General features: G+C 37.7%; 1 protein-coding gene and 1 long non-coding RNA gene across 8 annotated transcripts in view; one reads left to right on the top strand and one right to left on the bottom strand.

The window, feature by feature from the left end:
- The window catches only part of LOC146396078 (uncharacterized), a 1,511,729-nt gene that overhangs the window by 659,760 nt on the left and 837,731 nt on the right, over nucleotides 1-14,238 (top strand). The window lies entirely within an intron of this gene.
- NDUFB3 (NADH:ubiquinone oxidoreductase subunit B3) lies at nucleotides 2,932-14,148 on the bottom strand. 7 transcript variants are annotated; one of them, XM_005652449.4, is made up of 5 exons: nucleotides 14,077-14,148; nucleotides 10,949-11,041; nucleotides 7,572-7,651; nucleotides 6,535-6,687; nucleotides 2,932-3,223 (listed from the first exon to the last, which is right to left on the bottom strand). In XM_005652449.4, the coding sequence occupies exons 4-5, from the start codon at nucleotides 6,672-6,674 to the stop codon at nucleotides 3,067-3,069; spliced, it is 297 nt and encodes a 98-aa protein (XP_005652506.1). In that variant the 5' UTR covers nucleotides 6,675-6,687; nucleotides 7,572-7,651; nucleotides 10,949-11,041; nucleotides 14,077-14,148; the 3' UTR covers nucleotides 2,932-3,066. The 7 variants fall into 7 exon arrangements, with proteins under 7 accessions (XP_005652506.1, XP_005652507.1, XP_020931506.1 ...); XM_005652450.4 differs by having other exon boundaries at nucleotides 7,581-7,651; XM_021075847.2 differs by lacking the exon at nucleotides 10,949-11,041 and having other exon boundaries at nucleotides 13,859-14,148.

The following is a 14,238-nucleotide window of genomic DNA, read 5'->3' as shown; positions in this document are numbered from 1 at the left end:
TCTATATATTAAACATTAGGGCAACTGAATTCATTTTTTCTTTTTCTTTTTGTCTTTTTAGGCCTGCACCCACAGCATATGGAGGTTCCCAGGCTAGGGGTCAAATTGAAGCTATAGCTGCCAGCCCACACCACAGCCACAGCAATGCTGGATCCAAGGCACATCTGTGACCTACACCACATTTCACAGCAATGCTGGATCCTTAAGCCACTGAGCAATGCCAGGGACTGAACCTGCATCCTCATGGATGCTAGTTAGATTTGTTTCCTCTGAGCCATGATGGGAACTTCAAATTCATTTTTATTAAACATGAAAATATGTTGAAATATCCTCTATTCTCACATCAGTGCATGGTCTGCACATCACCTGTGTTGTGTGTATCTGGGATACCACCATGCTAGAAAATGAACCTATTCTCTGATATCCAAATTTACTTATTTATTTTTGACCTTGCCCAGCATCCTGAAGTTCTTACACCAGGGGTCAAACTCCTGTTGCAGCAGCAACCAGAACCATAGCAGTGACAATGCTGGATCCTTTCTCACTGAGCCATCAAGGAACACCTCTGATATTCAAATTTTAAAAAAAGAAAAAGAAAAATGGCAAATATGATCAGGAATAGGAAAGAGAGAGGGAATGATGAAGGGTAAGACTATTTCTACTGAAATAGTTCAATTTTGTCCCCAATCATGCAGGCCTTGCCAATGTCCTCTCTCTCCGAAGTTTAACAAATTTATGTTAATGTGCAGACTGACTGTTAAAACCCAGTATAAAGTGTCTTCCTTTCCACAGTATCACTGAGGTCTATATTTAATTGAAGCAGCAAGTGGATGATTGTAAATACATCCTATTGTGTAAATTCGGCTCTTCTCTGCTGCTTCATCACATTCATGTCCTGCAACCCTTCTCTTCCTTTGTCATTTTCTCCTCATTGGTCTCTTCCACCATATTAACAGTCCACATGGATAAATTCCAATTCTTCCCATGTTTTGGTCTTTGTATATTTTGTTCTGTGCCAAGCTGTTCCCCCAATGTGCTCACGTTACCTTTTTTTTTTTTTTTTTAAGGGCCGCACATGTGGCATATGGAAGTTCCCAGGCTAGGAATCTAATCAGAGCTACAGCTGCCAGCCTACACCACAGCCACAGCCACCAGGATCTGAACTGCGTCCGCCACCTACACCACAGCTCATGGCAATGCCGGATAGGATACTTAACCCACTGATAAGGCCAGGGATGGAACCCGCATCCTGATGGATACTAATCATGTTCACTACCCCTGAAGCACAAGAACTCCCCTCATGTTACTTTAAAATGTCTCAATTTGTTCCACTAGATATGTCAAAACAGAATTCTCTTCAGAGCACAATAAAGTGGCTATATTCATTATTCCTGCTTTTAAAAAACAAAATATTACTTGCCATACTTTAATTTTTTTTTTTTTTTTTGTCTTTTTGCCTTTTCTAGGGTCACTCCGGCGGCATATGGAGGTTCCCTGGCTAGGGGTCTAATCAGAGCTGTAGCCAGCAACCTATGCTAGAGCCACAGCAACGCGGGATCCGAGCTGCGTCTGCATCCTTCACCACAGCTCACAGCAACGCTGGATCCTTAACCCACTGAGCAAGGGCAGGAACCGAACCCGCAACCTCATGGTTCCTAGTCGGATTCGTTAACCATTGCGCCACAGGGGAACTCCATACATACTTTAAAAATTTTTTAAATTCCTATTTGCTTCACATATAGTTAGAAAGTAGCTCTAAAATCCAAAAGGATAATTTTATAGTACCTATCATATACAGCATGGTAAGTAATGTAATATAGTTACACTGGGTCTCTATGGGCTGTGGAATCTGCCCTGGATTTTAGGAAGCTAAAACTCACTAGCTATGCCATCTTAGGCTTTGTTACTTTACTATGGACTTGGACAACATAAAAAATGGGGTTAATGATACTTTATTTTTTTGTTAAATACATTTAATAATCATCTACAGTGCTTATTCATGAGGCTAGCAGATACATATATAGTATTATTTCCAAATGTACTTTGGTCATCCGTTTTAAGAATTAGTATCACATTTAATTGGTTCTAGTTCAAGTAATGGCAACAGCTAAAATGAGAGTGGTCTGTATGCTTTGCAGGTCCTAAGGAATTCAGGCAATAAATTTCAAATTAAAATATAAGGAAAGCAGTTCCCTGTTGGCCTGGAGGTTAAGAATATATGATCCTACTTATATGACGTACTCAGTCAAAAATCAGAGACAGAAAGTAGAATGATGGTTAGCAGAGGCTGGAGGGCATGGAAAATGAGGGGCCATTAATTAATGGGCAGAGACCTTCAGTTTTAAAAGATGAAGATTTATAGAGATGGATGGTGGTGATGGTAGCACTACATTATGAATGTACTCAACGTCACTGTTCACTTAAAAACAAGACGGTAAAATTTACAATTTAAAAATTTAAAAAAAAAACTTATTAGAACATATCCATTTGTTCAAATACATGTTGGTTATCTGCTATATGCACAATGTACTGCTGCCAGTACTCAACCCCTCCCTGTTTTCTAAAGCAAATCCAACATGGCTCAAGATACTTTTTAAATTTTATTATTATCTCTATTTTATTTTATTTTATTTTACTTTATTTCATTTTATGTTGCATTTTAGGGCCATACCTGTGGCATATGAAGTTTCCCAGGCTAGGAGTCCAATTGGAGCTACAACTGCTGACCTACACCACAGCCACAGCAACGCAGGTTCTGAGCTGCGTCTGAGAACTACACGACAGCTCATGGCAAAATTGGATCCTTAACCCACTAAGTAAGGACAGGGATCGAACCTGCAACCTCATGGTAGCTATTCAGATTCATTTCCGCTGCACCATGACGGGAACTTCAAGACACTTTTTTTAAAAGAATGACAAAGCAGACTGATACAATGTGTATTCTTATTTTATTAAATCTTACTAGTATTCTTTAAGGAACAAACACACAGGCAAGTAGGCTACAACGAAGAAATCTTTCCATAAGAGACTTAAGAAAACATTAAAAGATACTTCCAGATGTTATCTTCAGTGATGCTTCTTATCTTTGTTCTGGGACTCCAGGTAATATTCAGCCCCTACAGCTACCACAAATGCAGCAAACCCCCATTTGAATCCTTTTAATAATGCACCAACAAAGGAAACATTGTTTGCAAAGCCACCAGAGTATCTCCAAGCTTCATTGCTGGAGGAAAAAAAGGGAAAAATTATAATCACATATGACTTAATGTACATTCACTGAGTAAAATCTATTTGATTTTCATCTTTCTAACAGACTTAAATTCAACCTTATATAAGATAATCTAAGTGGATCACAATAGGAATCTTCCTGGGGCATGACATAATTAGGTCTATATGACCACATTTCATACATGAAATACAAGAAAAAAACACGATGATTTCATATTTCACAGTCATAACAGTCAGGATTTTACAGACTTCTCAAATGCAAGACTCATTTTGGCCTGTCAGAGGTCAGCCATGTAGCTTTGCCCATACTAGTCATTACAGCTTCATGGAAAGAGGAAGCTAAGAAGTTGGGTATTAATCTTTGCTTTGCCGCTTATACTCGATACACAACCTTTTGGGCTGGGCAAGTTACTTAACCTGCCAGGGCTTGTTTCCTCATCTACAATGATTACTATCTACCTACCTTATAGTGTTATTATAAAAATTACACAGGGTAACGTATGAAGTATTTTGGCACAAAGAGTATGTAACACTCGATAATACCATTACTATTCAAGATGATCATTGCTTTTTCCTGTCATAAAAGTCTGGACTTTAGAAGACTAACTTCCTGCTCTGGCAATCATTCTTATGAGAATCCTGAACAGAGGAGGAAACAGAAATCTGAGAGCTCTAGGGAAAAAAAAGTCTTCTCTCATGGGTAAGGAGGATAAATGAGTGGAAAAAAATGTAATAAAGAGAAAAACCCACTTAACTTTGAAAATCTGACTTATGAGAGCTAATCAAATCTATTTTAAGATACCAACAACAAAGATGTTAGAAGAAAACTACAGATTAATATTCCTCGTGAACACAGATGCAAATATTCCTAACAAAATTTTAGAAAACTGAATCTAGCAATACTTAAAAGGATAATATATCATGAAGTAGGGTTTGTCTCAGGAATACAAGATTAGTATAATATTTGAAAATCAATAAAATTTACTCACCATACTACAGAATAAAAAAAACTATGTGAGCATCTTAATAGATGTAGAAAAAGCATTTAACAAAATTCAACACCCATTAGTAACAGTAACAATAATAATAGTAACTCACAATAACCCATGAATAGAAGAGAAATTCCTCAACTTGATGAAAGGCATTTATGACCATCCTACAACTAATATTACACCTAATGACGTTAGACTGAATGCTTTCCCCAATTAGAGACAAAGCTAGCATGTATGCTTACACCACTTTTATTCAACATTATGTTAATAGTGTTAGCTAGTGTAATAATGCAAGAAAAAGAAATTAAGAGTGTATTTAGCAAGGTAACAAGATAGTCAATATATAAAAAGCAATCATATTTTTATATATTAGCAATGAACAGTTGGAAATTGAAGTTTAAAACTACCATTTACAATAGCATTGGAGTTCCTTTGTGACTCAGTGGGTTAAGGATCTGGTGTTGCTGCTGCAGCAGCTAGGGTCACTGCTGTGGCACAGGTTCGATCTCTGGTCGGGAACTGTCACATGCTGCATGTGTGGCCAAAAAAAAAGAAAATTTTAAAATACCATTTACAACAGTATTAAAAAATATGGAAATTTTCAGGATAAATTTACCAAAATATGTACTAGACTGTATATGAAGCAATAAAACATTGCTGAGAAAATTAAAGAGGATCTAACTCGTCCATGGACTATAAGATTTAGTATTGTTAAGACATCAGTTATCCCCAATTGAACTAAAAATTCAAGGTGATCCCAGTTAAAATCCAAACAGGCTTTTTGTAGAAACTGAAAAGCTCATCCAAAATTTAAACATAAATGCAAAGAACCTAGAATAGCTAAGACAATTAAAAATAAAAAAGTTGGACATCTATTTTACACCTGATTTGAAGACAGTGGGGTACTGACATAAGGGTAGACATATTGATCACAGTAACAGAATTGTATCCAGAGATAAACCCTATGGATATTGTCAATTGATTTTTGACAATGGTATCAAGGTAAATTAATGGGGAAAGGTGGTCTTTTAATATACAGTGCTGGAACAACTGGAATAACTGGATGTCCACATGCAAAAACACTAGCCTCCATCCTTATCTTATATGACAAAAAATTAACTCAAAATGGATCATATGCCTAAATGTGAGAAAGAACACATTAAAAGCTCCCAGAAGAAACATTAGGAGAAAATCTTACAACAAGCACAAACCATAGAAGGAAACAAATGGTAAACTGAAACTTAATCAAAATTTAAAACTATTTGAAAGATATTGTTAAGAAAATGAAAAGATAAGCCACACTCTGGGAAAAAATCTGCAAAACATATCTGATAAAGGACTTATATTAAAAATATACAGAGAACTCTTACAGTTCAGTTAAATAAAATGGGCAAAGATCTGAACAGACATTTCACCCAAGAAAACACATAGATGACAAATAAGCAGGCACATGAAAAGATTCTCATGATCTTCACTCTTCATGGACAAAAAACCTAAAGAAGTATCACTATTCTACTAGAATGGCTAAAATTAAAAGGCTGATAAAACCAAGTATGGATGAGGAACATGGAGCAACTGAAATTCTCATGCATTATTGATGGGAATGCAAAATGATACAGCCACTTTGGAAAACAGCTTGGCAGTATTTAATTAAAAAAAATATATATATACTTTTCTAATGATTCAGAAATCTCACTGTTAGATATTTACCCAAGAGAAATAAAAACATATGTTTACACAGACTTATACTTGAAAGATTAAAGTAACTACCCATGAATAGCCAAAAAGTGGAAACAACCCAATGGTCATTAACTCCTGAAGAGTAAACAAAATGAGGTATGTGCATACAAGGGAATATTATTCACCAATAAAAAAGAAAGGAACTATGGATACAAGTTAACAATGTGCATAAATCTCAAAAGCATTATGTTAACTGGAAGTGGCCAGAACAAAAGACCACATACAATATGATTCCAATTGTACAGAATTCTAGAAAAAGCAGATCAAGAGTGGCCGAGATGTAAGTGTAGGACAGCAAAGGATCATGAGGGAACTTCCTGGTATGATAGAAATATTCTGTATTATGATTGTGGGTGGTGGTGGTCACAAAACTGCCTACATCTGTCAGCACTCATGGAATGATACACCTAATGGGGTGAATTTTACTTTGTGTAAATGATATTCCAATAAAGCTGATTTAAAAACTTACATGGAAAATTACTTTCAATGATTTTTTAAAAAAGGGAATACATTGAAAAGGCACATAAGAGACTGCTTCTCTAGGCTAACTTCTATTTTATTTCATTATTCTTACCGGCCCCATGGATCCCTTAGTCCTCGTGCAGCCAGCTTCTCCTGGACAGTTTCTAATGGTGTCCCTTCTATCTTCCACTGTTTATAATCTGGAAGTTCCATTTTACTATGACCATGTTCATGTCCATGTCCATGGGCCATGTCTATAGGAAAACTTTAGTTTAAGGGAGAAAGACATAGATTGTAGGTATCAAATAACCAAGTTTACTATTTATATTTTAAGGTAAAACATTTAAAATTAACATTTTAAAAAGAGAGCCAAATATAAAATCAAAAGTTCTAAGTTAAGAAATTTTGTAAAACTGTCTTATTATATAACTAGTTCATGTTTGCAGTTAGGAGATATACATATGTAAAACATAAAAAAGAAAAATAATCAGTTAACCCCACCACTAAAAGATAATCATTTATTGGAGTTCCCATCGTGGCGCAGTGGTTAGCAAATCCGAGTAGGAACCATGAAGTTGCTGGTTTGATCCCTGGCCTTGCTCAGTGGGTTAAGGATCTGGCGTTGCCGTGAGCCGTTAGGTTGCAGATGCGGCTCAGATCCCAAGTTGCTGTGGCTGTGGCATTGGCCAGTGGCTACAGCTCCGATTAGACCCCTAGCCTGGGAACCTCCATATGCCACAGGAAGCGGCCCTAGAAAAAGCAAAAAGACAAAAAAAAAAAAAAAAAGAAAAAAGAAAAGAAAGAAAGAAAAGAGGAAAAAAAGATAACCATTTATTATTCAGTTGCTTTCTTTTTTATAATAATAGCAAACCTTCATCATGCCCTATGTGCCAGATGCACTATGTTAAAGTGCTTTAACTATCTTGACTCTGTTATTCTTAAAACAACTCTTTGAACTTAAATTGACAATGAAACTCCAAGAAGGTAAGTAACTTCTAAAAGTAACACAAATAGTTCATGGTACAATTGGGTTCTAAACCTTGCAGTTTCATTTCAGAGCCCTTGCTCCTAACTTTTAAGCAATACTGTTTCCTTCTTTTGTGTCCTTTCATAATGCATGAATATGTAAAACAAAAATGTTGTACATACTGTTGTTACCTGCTTTCTTCAGGTGATTCTTTTATTATGTAGTACTACTGTGGTTAATACATACGGATCGCATGAACTTTCTGTAAAGAGCCAGATAAGGAAGTAAATATTTTAAGCTTTGTGGGCCAAGAGATACAACCAAAGACATCATGTAGGTACTTATAATAAAGGGAGAGAAAACAAATCTCCAAAAATATTTTACTGAAAAAATTCAAAATATAGTAATTGAGTATACTTTTTTGTAATATAGGTCTTTTTAAAATGATTTTTTCAACGTTTTATTTAATTTTAATTTTTGGCTCTGCCGCTGCATGAAGAAGTTCCAGGGCCAGGGATCGAACCCATGCCACGCAGTGACAACGCCAGATCCTTAACCTGCTGAGCCGTCAGGAAATTCCTGTAATATAAGTCTTCTGATGGAAAAAATGCAATTCCCTGCTTGAGGGATAACATTTTGGTTACCTGGGGCTCAAAGTTTAGTATGAAATTGATTGAAAATATTCATCTTTAAAAATTCTTCTTGGAAGATCCTTTGTGGCACAGCAGGTTAAGAACTCAGTCTGCAACTGTGACTTGGGTATAATCCCTAGCCCTGGCCCTGGAACTTCCATATGCTGGAAGTAAGTGGGGGGTGGGGTGGGGGGGTGGACCACCACCACCACCACCACCACTGAAAACCCTTCTTAGGAGTTCCCGTCATGGTGCAGCAGAAACGAATATGAATAGGAACCATGAGGTTTGGTGTTCGATCCCTGGCCCCTCTCAGTGGATTAAGGATCTGGTGTTGCCATGAGCTGTGGCTCTGATTCCACCCCTAGCCTGGGAACCTCCATATGCCAAGAGTGCAGCCCTAAAAAGCAACAACAAAACAAAACAAAACCTCCTTAGCTCACTGGCCACATAAAAACAGGCAATGGGCTGAATCTGGCCAGCAGGCTACAGTTTGCTGATTCCCGAACTAGATCAAAAGAGATCTTAGGTCCCCTCTTTAGGCGATAAGTTTGCTTAAATAAAATATGTCCTCAGTAGGTACATAAAGATTTCAGTTTTGAGAGTTCCCATTGTGGCACAGGGGAAATGAATCCGACTAGGAACGATGAGGTTATGGGTTCGATCCCTGTCCTTGCTCAGTGGGTTAAGAAGCCAATGTTGCCGTAAACTGTGGTGTAGGTCGAAGACTCGGATCTGGCGTTGTTGTGGCTCTGGCATAGGCTGGCGGCTACAGCTCTGATTAGACCCCAGCCTGGGGACCTCCATATGTTGCAGGTGGGGCCCTAAAAAGACAAAAAATAAAAAAGATTTCAGTTTTGCAGTGTTCCTGTTTTTGTTCCCTTTTTTTATGGCCACACCCAAGGCATATGGGCCTGGGATTGAATCCCAGCCACAGCTGCGATCTGCCACAGCTGTGGCAGCACCAGGTCCTTTAAACCATTGTGCCAGAGACTGAACCCAGCCTCTGCAAGGAACGGAGCCACTGTAATCAGATTCTTAACCCACTGCACCACAGCAGCAACTCCTCGTTTTTTTTTTTTTTTCCTAGGGCTGCACCCGCGGCATATGGAGGTTTCCAGGCTAGGGGTCTAATCGGAGCTGTAGCCACCGGCCTATGCCACAGCCACAGCAACAAGGTATGCGAGCCACATCTGCGACCTACACCACAGCTCACGGCAACGCTGGATCCCTAACCCACTGAGCAAGGACAGGGATCAAACCTGCAACCTCATGGTTCCTAGTCAGATTCGTTAACCACTGAGCCACGACAGGTACTCCTCATCTAGTGTTATTTTAACAGATAATACAAAAATAAACTTTAGCTCAATCCCCAGTTAAATTGTTATGAATTTCAAATTATGAGTGTATGAATTAATAATGCTATACTGTAATTTGTATAAGGTTAGCAGCAGCAATTCTATAGTCACTGCTTTCCAGAAATAAAACCAAACTCAATAATTATTACCATTTTGTCTGCATTTATAACTATAAACAAGTCCAATAATAAAGCAGATTTCTACACTGCATTTCAGAAGACAGAGATAAATCATCAGTGTATGCTAAAGACAAATTATGTGAAGTGCTCATTTCATCAAACAATATTTCCCAGAATACTGCTCATAGTAATTTTGACAAACTAGCCAACACTTAAGTATTTTTATTTTAGACACGTTAAGATATCACAAAACATTATATTGATGATTTTCACATATAAAAGAGAATAAAAATCAATACTCGCCAAACAAGTTAAAACTACAACATTCACAACTTTGAAGGAAACATATAATCCATTATTTCATTACTATTTGGTGGATTTAATATTATAAAGGAAATAAATTATGGTTTCAGATTTCAGTCTGACTTGAGATTCAATATACTATCACAAAAGATTTTTAGAAGCATTTAATTATGATAGTGTTGACCTCTTCAAACTGTTTCAAAAAAAATTTTTTTAAGTAATGCTTCATTCCAAAATTTTTAGATTACAAGACAAACTGGAGTTCCCGTCATGGCTCAGTGGTTAACGAATCCGACTAGGAACCATGAGGTTTTGGGTTCGATCCCTGGCCTCGCTCAGTGGGCTAAGGATCTGGCATTGCCATGAGCTGTGGTGTAGGTCGCAGATGTGGCTCAGATCCCGAGCTGCTGTGGCTGTGGCGTAGGCCGGCGGCAACAGCTCCGATTCGACCCCTAGCCTGGGAACCTCCATATGCCGTGGGAGCGGCCCAAGAAATGGCAAAAAGACCAAAAAAAAAAAAAAAAAAAGATTACAAGACAAATTTATTTTGACAAATGTCAAGTCTAGAATACTAAACCTACTGGAGTATCAATGTACTTGGAAGAGAATACAAATTTTTTTATTAAATAGTTTGATATTTAAAATGAAAACTGAAATACTACCATGGTATGAAGGCTATCTCAAAGTTACAATATTACTATGCTCAAAATATTAACTAATTTAGAAGATGAATCTTTGAAAAAAAACACGAAAGTATACATACATCCATTTCTCCTAAACAAATGTCCTTCAATAAATTCAATGTATTTTCTTTTCTATCTAATTAAAATGTCAGAAAGGGCTCCTATATATTTACTAAATATAATATTTCAATGACTTTTCAAAAAGAAAAAAGTTGAACATCATTTTTAGGGAAACTTTGTTTTCTTTTGAAAATTATTTCTACTTCAGTATAGCCATTAATCAAACAATGCTATGACGATCACTGGAAGGAGGAGACTAGAATTCTATGCAAGTGCAGACTTTGATGCTGTACAGATCTGGCATCAAACCCTGCATGCACCATTTTTAGCTGTAAAATCCTGGGCAAATCATTTTAATCTCTCTGAACTTCTGTTTCTTCATATAGCATGAGGTTAAAACCTACTTTGCAAGACTGTGAAAACTGGAGAAAACACATTGTGATGATATGCCTTCCACTTTTACACCCAGGTGGTGAGAATGTGATTTAGCACAACCACTGTAAAAAAAAAAAAAATGTTTGGCATGACCTAGAAAAGGTGAATAGCTGAAATACTTTACGGTCTAACAATTCCAGTCAGAGGTACTGTATACATACTCTAGATCGGTACTATCTAGTATGGTAGCCATTAGCACCTGAAATGGGGCCTGTGCAACTAAGGAACTAAGAATTTGTATTTAATTCTAATTAATTTAAATTTCAAAACAGATTTTCAAACCAGTTATGGGAAAATTTTAATGTGTGTTTGGAACAAACTGGGCATCCAAGTCTAGTTTATCAACTGTAAATTTTGTGAAATATAAATACAGATTAAGTTTATATTTATGAAAATTTAGCATAGTCTGTAAGTGTAAAATATACCAATTGAAGACAGCATGAAGAAAATGTAAAATATTTCACTGATAACTTTTAATACTGGCTATATCTTGAAAATATACCTTTTTTTTTTCCTTTTAGGGCCACACCCGTGGCACATGGACGTTTCCAGGCTAGGGGTCGAATCAGAGCTGCAGCTGCCAGCCTACCCCACAGCCACAGCAGTAAGGGATCTGAGCCACATCTGTAACCTACACCACAGTTCACGGCAATGCTGGATCCTTAACCCACCAAGTGAGGTCAGGGATCAAACCACATCCTCACGGATGCTAGTTACGGTCGTAACCTGCTGAGCCATACAGGAACTCCCTTGAAACTCTTAATATTTTGAAAATACATACTGAGTTAGATGAAATACATTATTAAAATTAATTCTGTTTCTTTTTACCTTTTTAACATGGCTACCAGAAAATTTTAAATTACGAATGTGGTTTGTATTATATTTCCATTGGACAGCACTGCTCTAAAGAAACTCACCCATCTGTATAACAAGAGATATTTTATAAGAACATTTTTAGCCATATTATTTATGCCAGCCCCAAACTGTAAACAACTCAAATGTCCAACAGTAGAATGGATTAATTGTAGAATATTACACATTGAAAACCATGTGCAAAAGCACGAATGAATTTCACAAATATAACAATGAAAAAGGGGTGAATCAGAAAAAAATATACACAATTTGGATCCCATTTATATAAATGGAAAGACCCAACAATCCATTTTCTAGGAATGCATCATAGAAGGAAAAATTTAAGTGAAACAAGTAAATGATTATCACAAATTAGGATAGTGGTTATCTCTTGGAGGAGGAGATGGAATCAGAAACTCATACAGGGAGCTCCTAAGGCAGTGTTTTTTCAATGTATTGTAATTACCATTCAGGGGCTTTTTGAGACACTTCTTTTCCCTACCACGTTCTCACCCTACCCCACCCTCCATGAAATTTTAATACCACAGTTTATGTACTATGGCTCTTTGAAGGATTTCAAACCATTGTATCATCCAAGGGATTTTTTTCTTTTTTTTGCTCTCTCACCCCATCTCCACAAGAAACAACTTTTACCTCCTTGAAGGCCAATCACCTCTGTTGAGAATACATGTTTAAGTTTTTGCCAATGCTTTATTTTCTAACCTGAGGGGTAGTGACCAAGTGTTTGTTTAATTATAATTCTTAAAAATGTACTCATGTTTTATACACCCTTCTGTTATGCATACTTCACAATAAAAACTAAAATTAGATAAAGTGACTTAAATTGTGCCAAGGACTTAAGAAGAGGCGATTATTTCAGTTTCAGAGCTGTTCAAATAAGAATAGCAAGGAAATTAGTTCAACAGGAAAAGAACATGTAATCACGATTTTTTTTCACCTCATTCTATCTAAAAGTTTGGTGGAGATCAACTTTCACTAAATAAGGCTGGCATACTTTGCCTAGAAAGGAAACAAAAAGAGTAATTCCACTTACACTATAAGTATTTTCGCAGTTTGCTAAAGACTTTGAAGTATATATCCTAACTTCCCCTCACTTTAAAAACTGCGAATACGGGGAGTTCCCGTAGTGGCGCAGTGGTTAACGAATCCGACTAGGAACCATGAGGTTGCGGGTTCGGTCCCTGCCCTTGCTCAGTGGGTTAACGATCTGGCGTTGCCGTGAGCTGTGGTGTAGGTTGCAGATGCGGCTCGGATCCTGCGTTGCTGTGGCTCTGGCGTAGGCCGGAGGCTACAGCTCCGATTCGACCCCTAGCCTGGGAACCTCCATATGCCGCGGGAGCGGCCCTAGAAATGGCAAAAAGACAGAAAAAGCAAACAAATAAACAAAAAAAACCAAAACTGCGAATACGGTAGTAACATTAGAACACAAAAGACAAATTATCTATTTTCACATGTGATGTCTCTTCCAGCCCCTTTATCTGCATATATGCAATTTAAAAATAGTAATCACTGTAGTTCCCGTCTTGGCTCAGTGGAAACAATCCGACTAGGAACCATGAGGTCGCAGGCTCAATCCCTGGCCTCGCTCAGCAGGGTTAAGGATCTCGTGTTGCCATGAGCTGTGGTGTACGTCGCAGACGAGGCTCGGATCTGGCATTGCGGTGGCTCTGGCCTAGGCTGGCAGCAACAGCTCCGATTAGACCCCTAGCCTGGGAACCTCCATATGCCACGGGTGCGGCCCTCAAAAGACTAAATAAATAAATAAATAAAAACAGTAATCACTGCAAAAATTGATGTGGTTTTGTACCCTTTTTTTTCACTTTAACATTATGTCATAAACATTCATACCAGAAAAATCTTAAATCAAACCTATACTATGCATGACGGTAAGGCAGGTATTACAGTTATTCCTATTTTACAAATATTCAATTTGAGAGCTGGTAAACCAAAAAACATGGGGCAAGGGGGTGCTGCAAGTGGCAGAAGTGGAAAAATAGCATCTGTACCTAGCAACCACAAGGATTCTCACTACATCCTTCTACAATCACCTCTCACAACTCAAAGACTTCATAGTTCTCCGCTGCTAGTTCTTCGATCTCCTTCAATTTTGAGTTACATATTCTCATCATCTTTCCTCATTTAGTCTCTCCTTTTTGACAGTTCCCAGGATAGAGTCTCATTCTTATTCTCGATCAACAGATCTCCCACCAAATCCCCAATTTACCTGACAGCAATCTGACCTCTCAGGACACTCAACATTCAACCCTCCAGCCGGAGGCAACCGGAAACGGAAGTTGTCACCTTGAGTACCTCACGGCAGGAAAGCAGAGGAGAATTTTAATACCCTGGTCCTGGGGGCACAGATTCCTGGTCCAGGTGGAGATGA

Source organism: Sus scrofa, chromosome 15 (genome assembly GCF_054392235.1).
Source record: "Sus scrofa isolate SSC_HxYL_T2T_F1_AM1 chromosome 15, Sscrofa_HxYL_maternal_Yorkshire_Landrace_v2.0, whole genome shotgun sequence".
In the NCBI taxonomy this organism is placed as follows: domain Eukaryota; kingdom Metazoa; phylum Chordata; class Mammalia; order Artiodactyla; family Suidae; genus Sus; species Sus scrofa.
The sequence above is the reverse complement of the archived record's forward strand: the minus strand, read 5'-3'. Positions and strand labels throughout refer to the sequence as shown.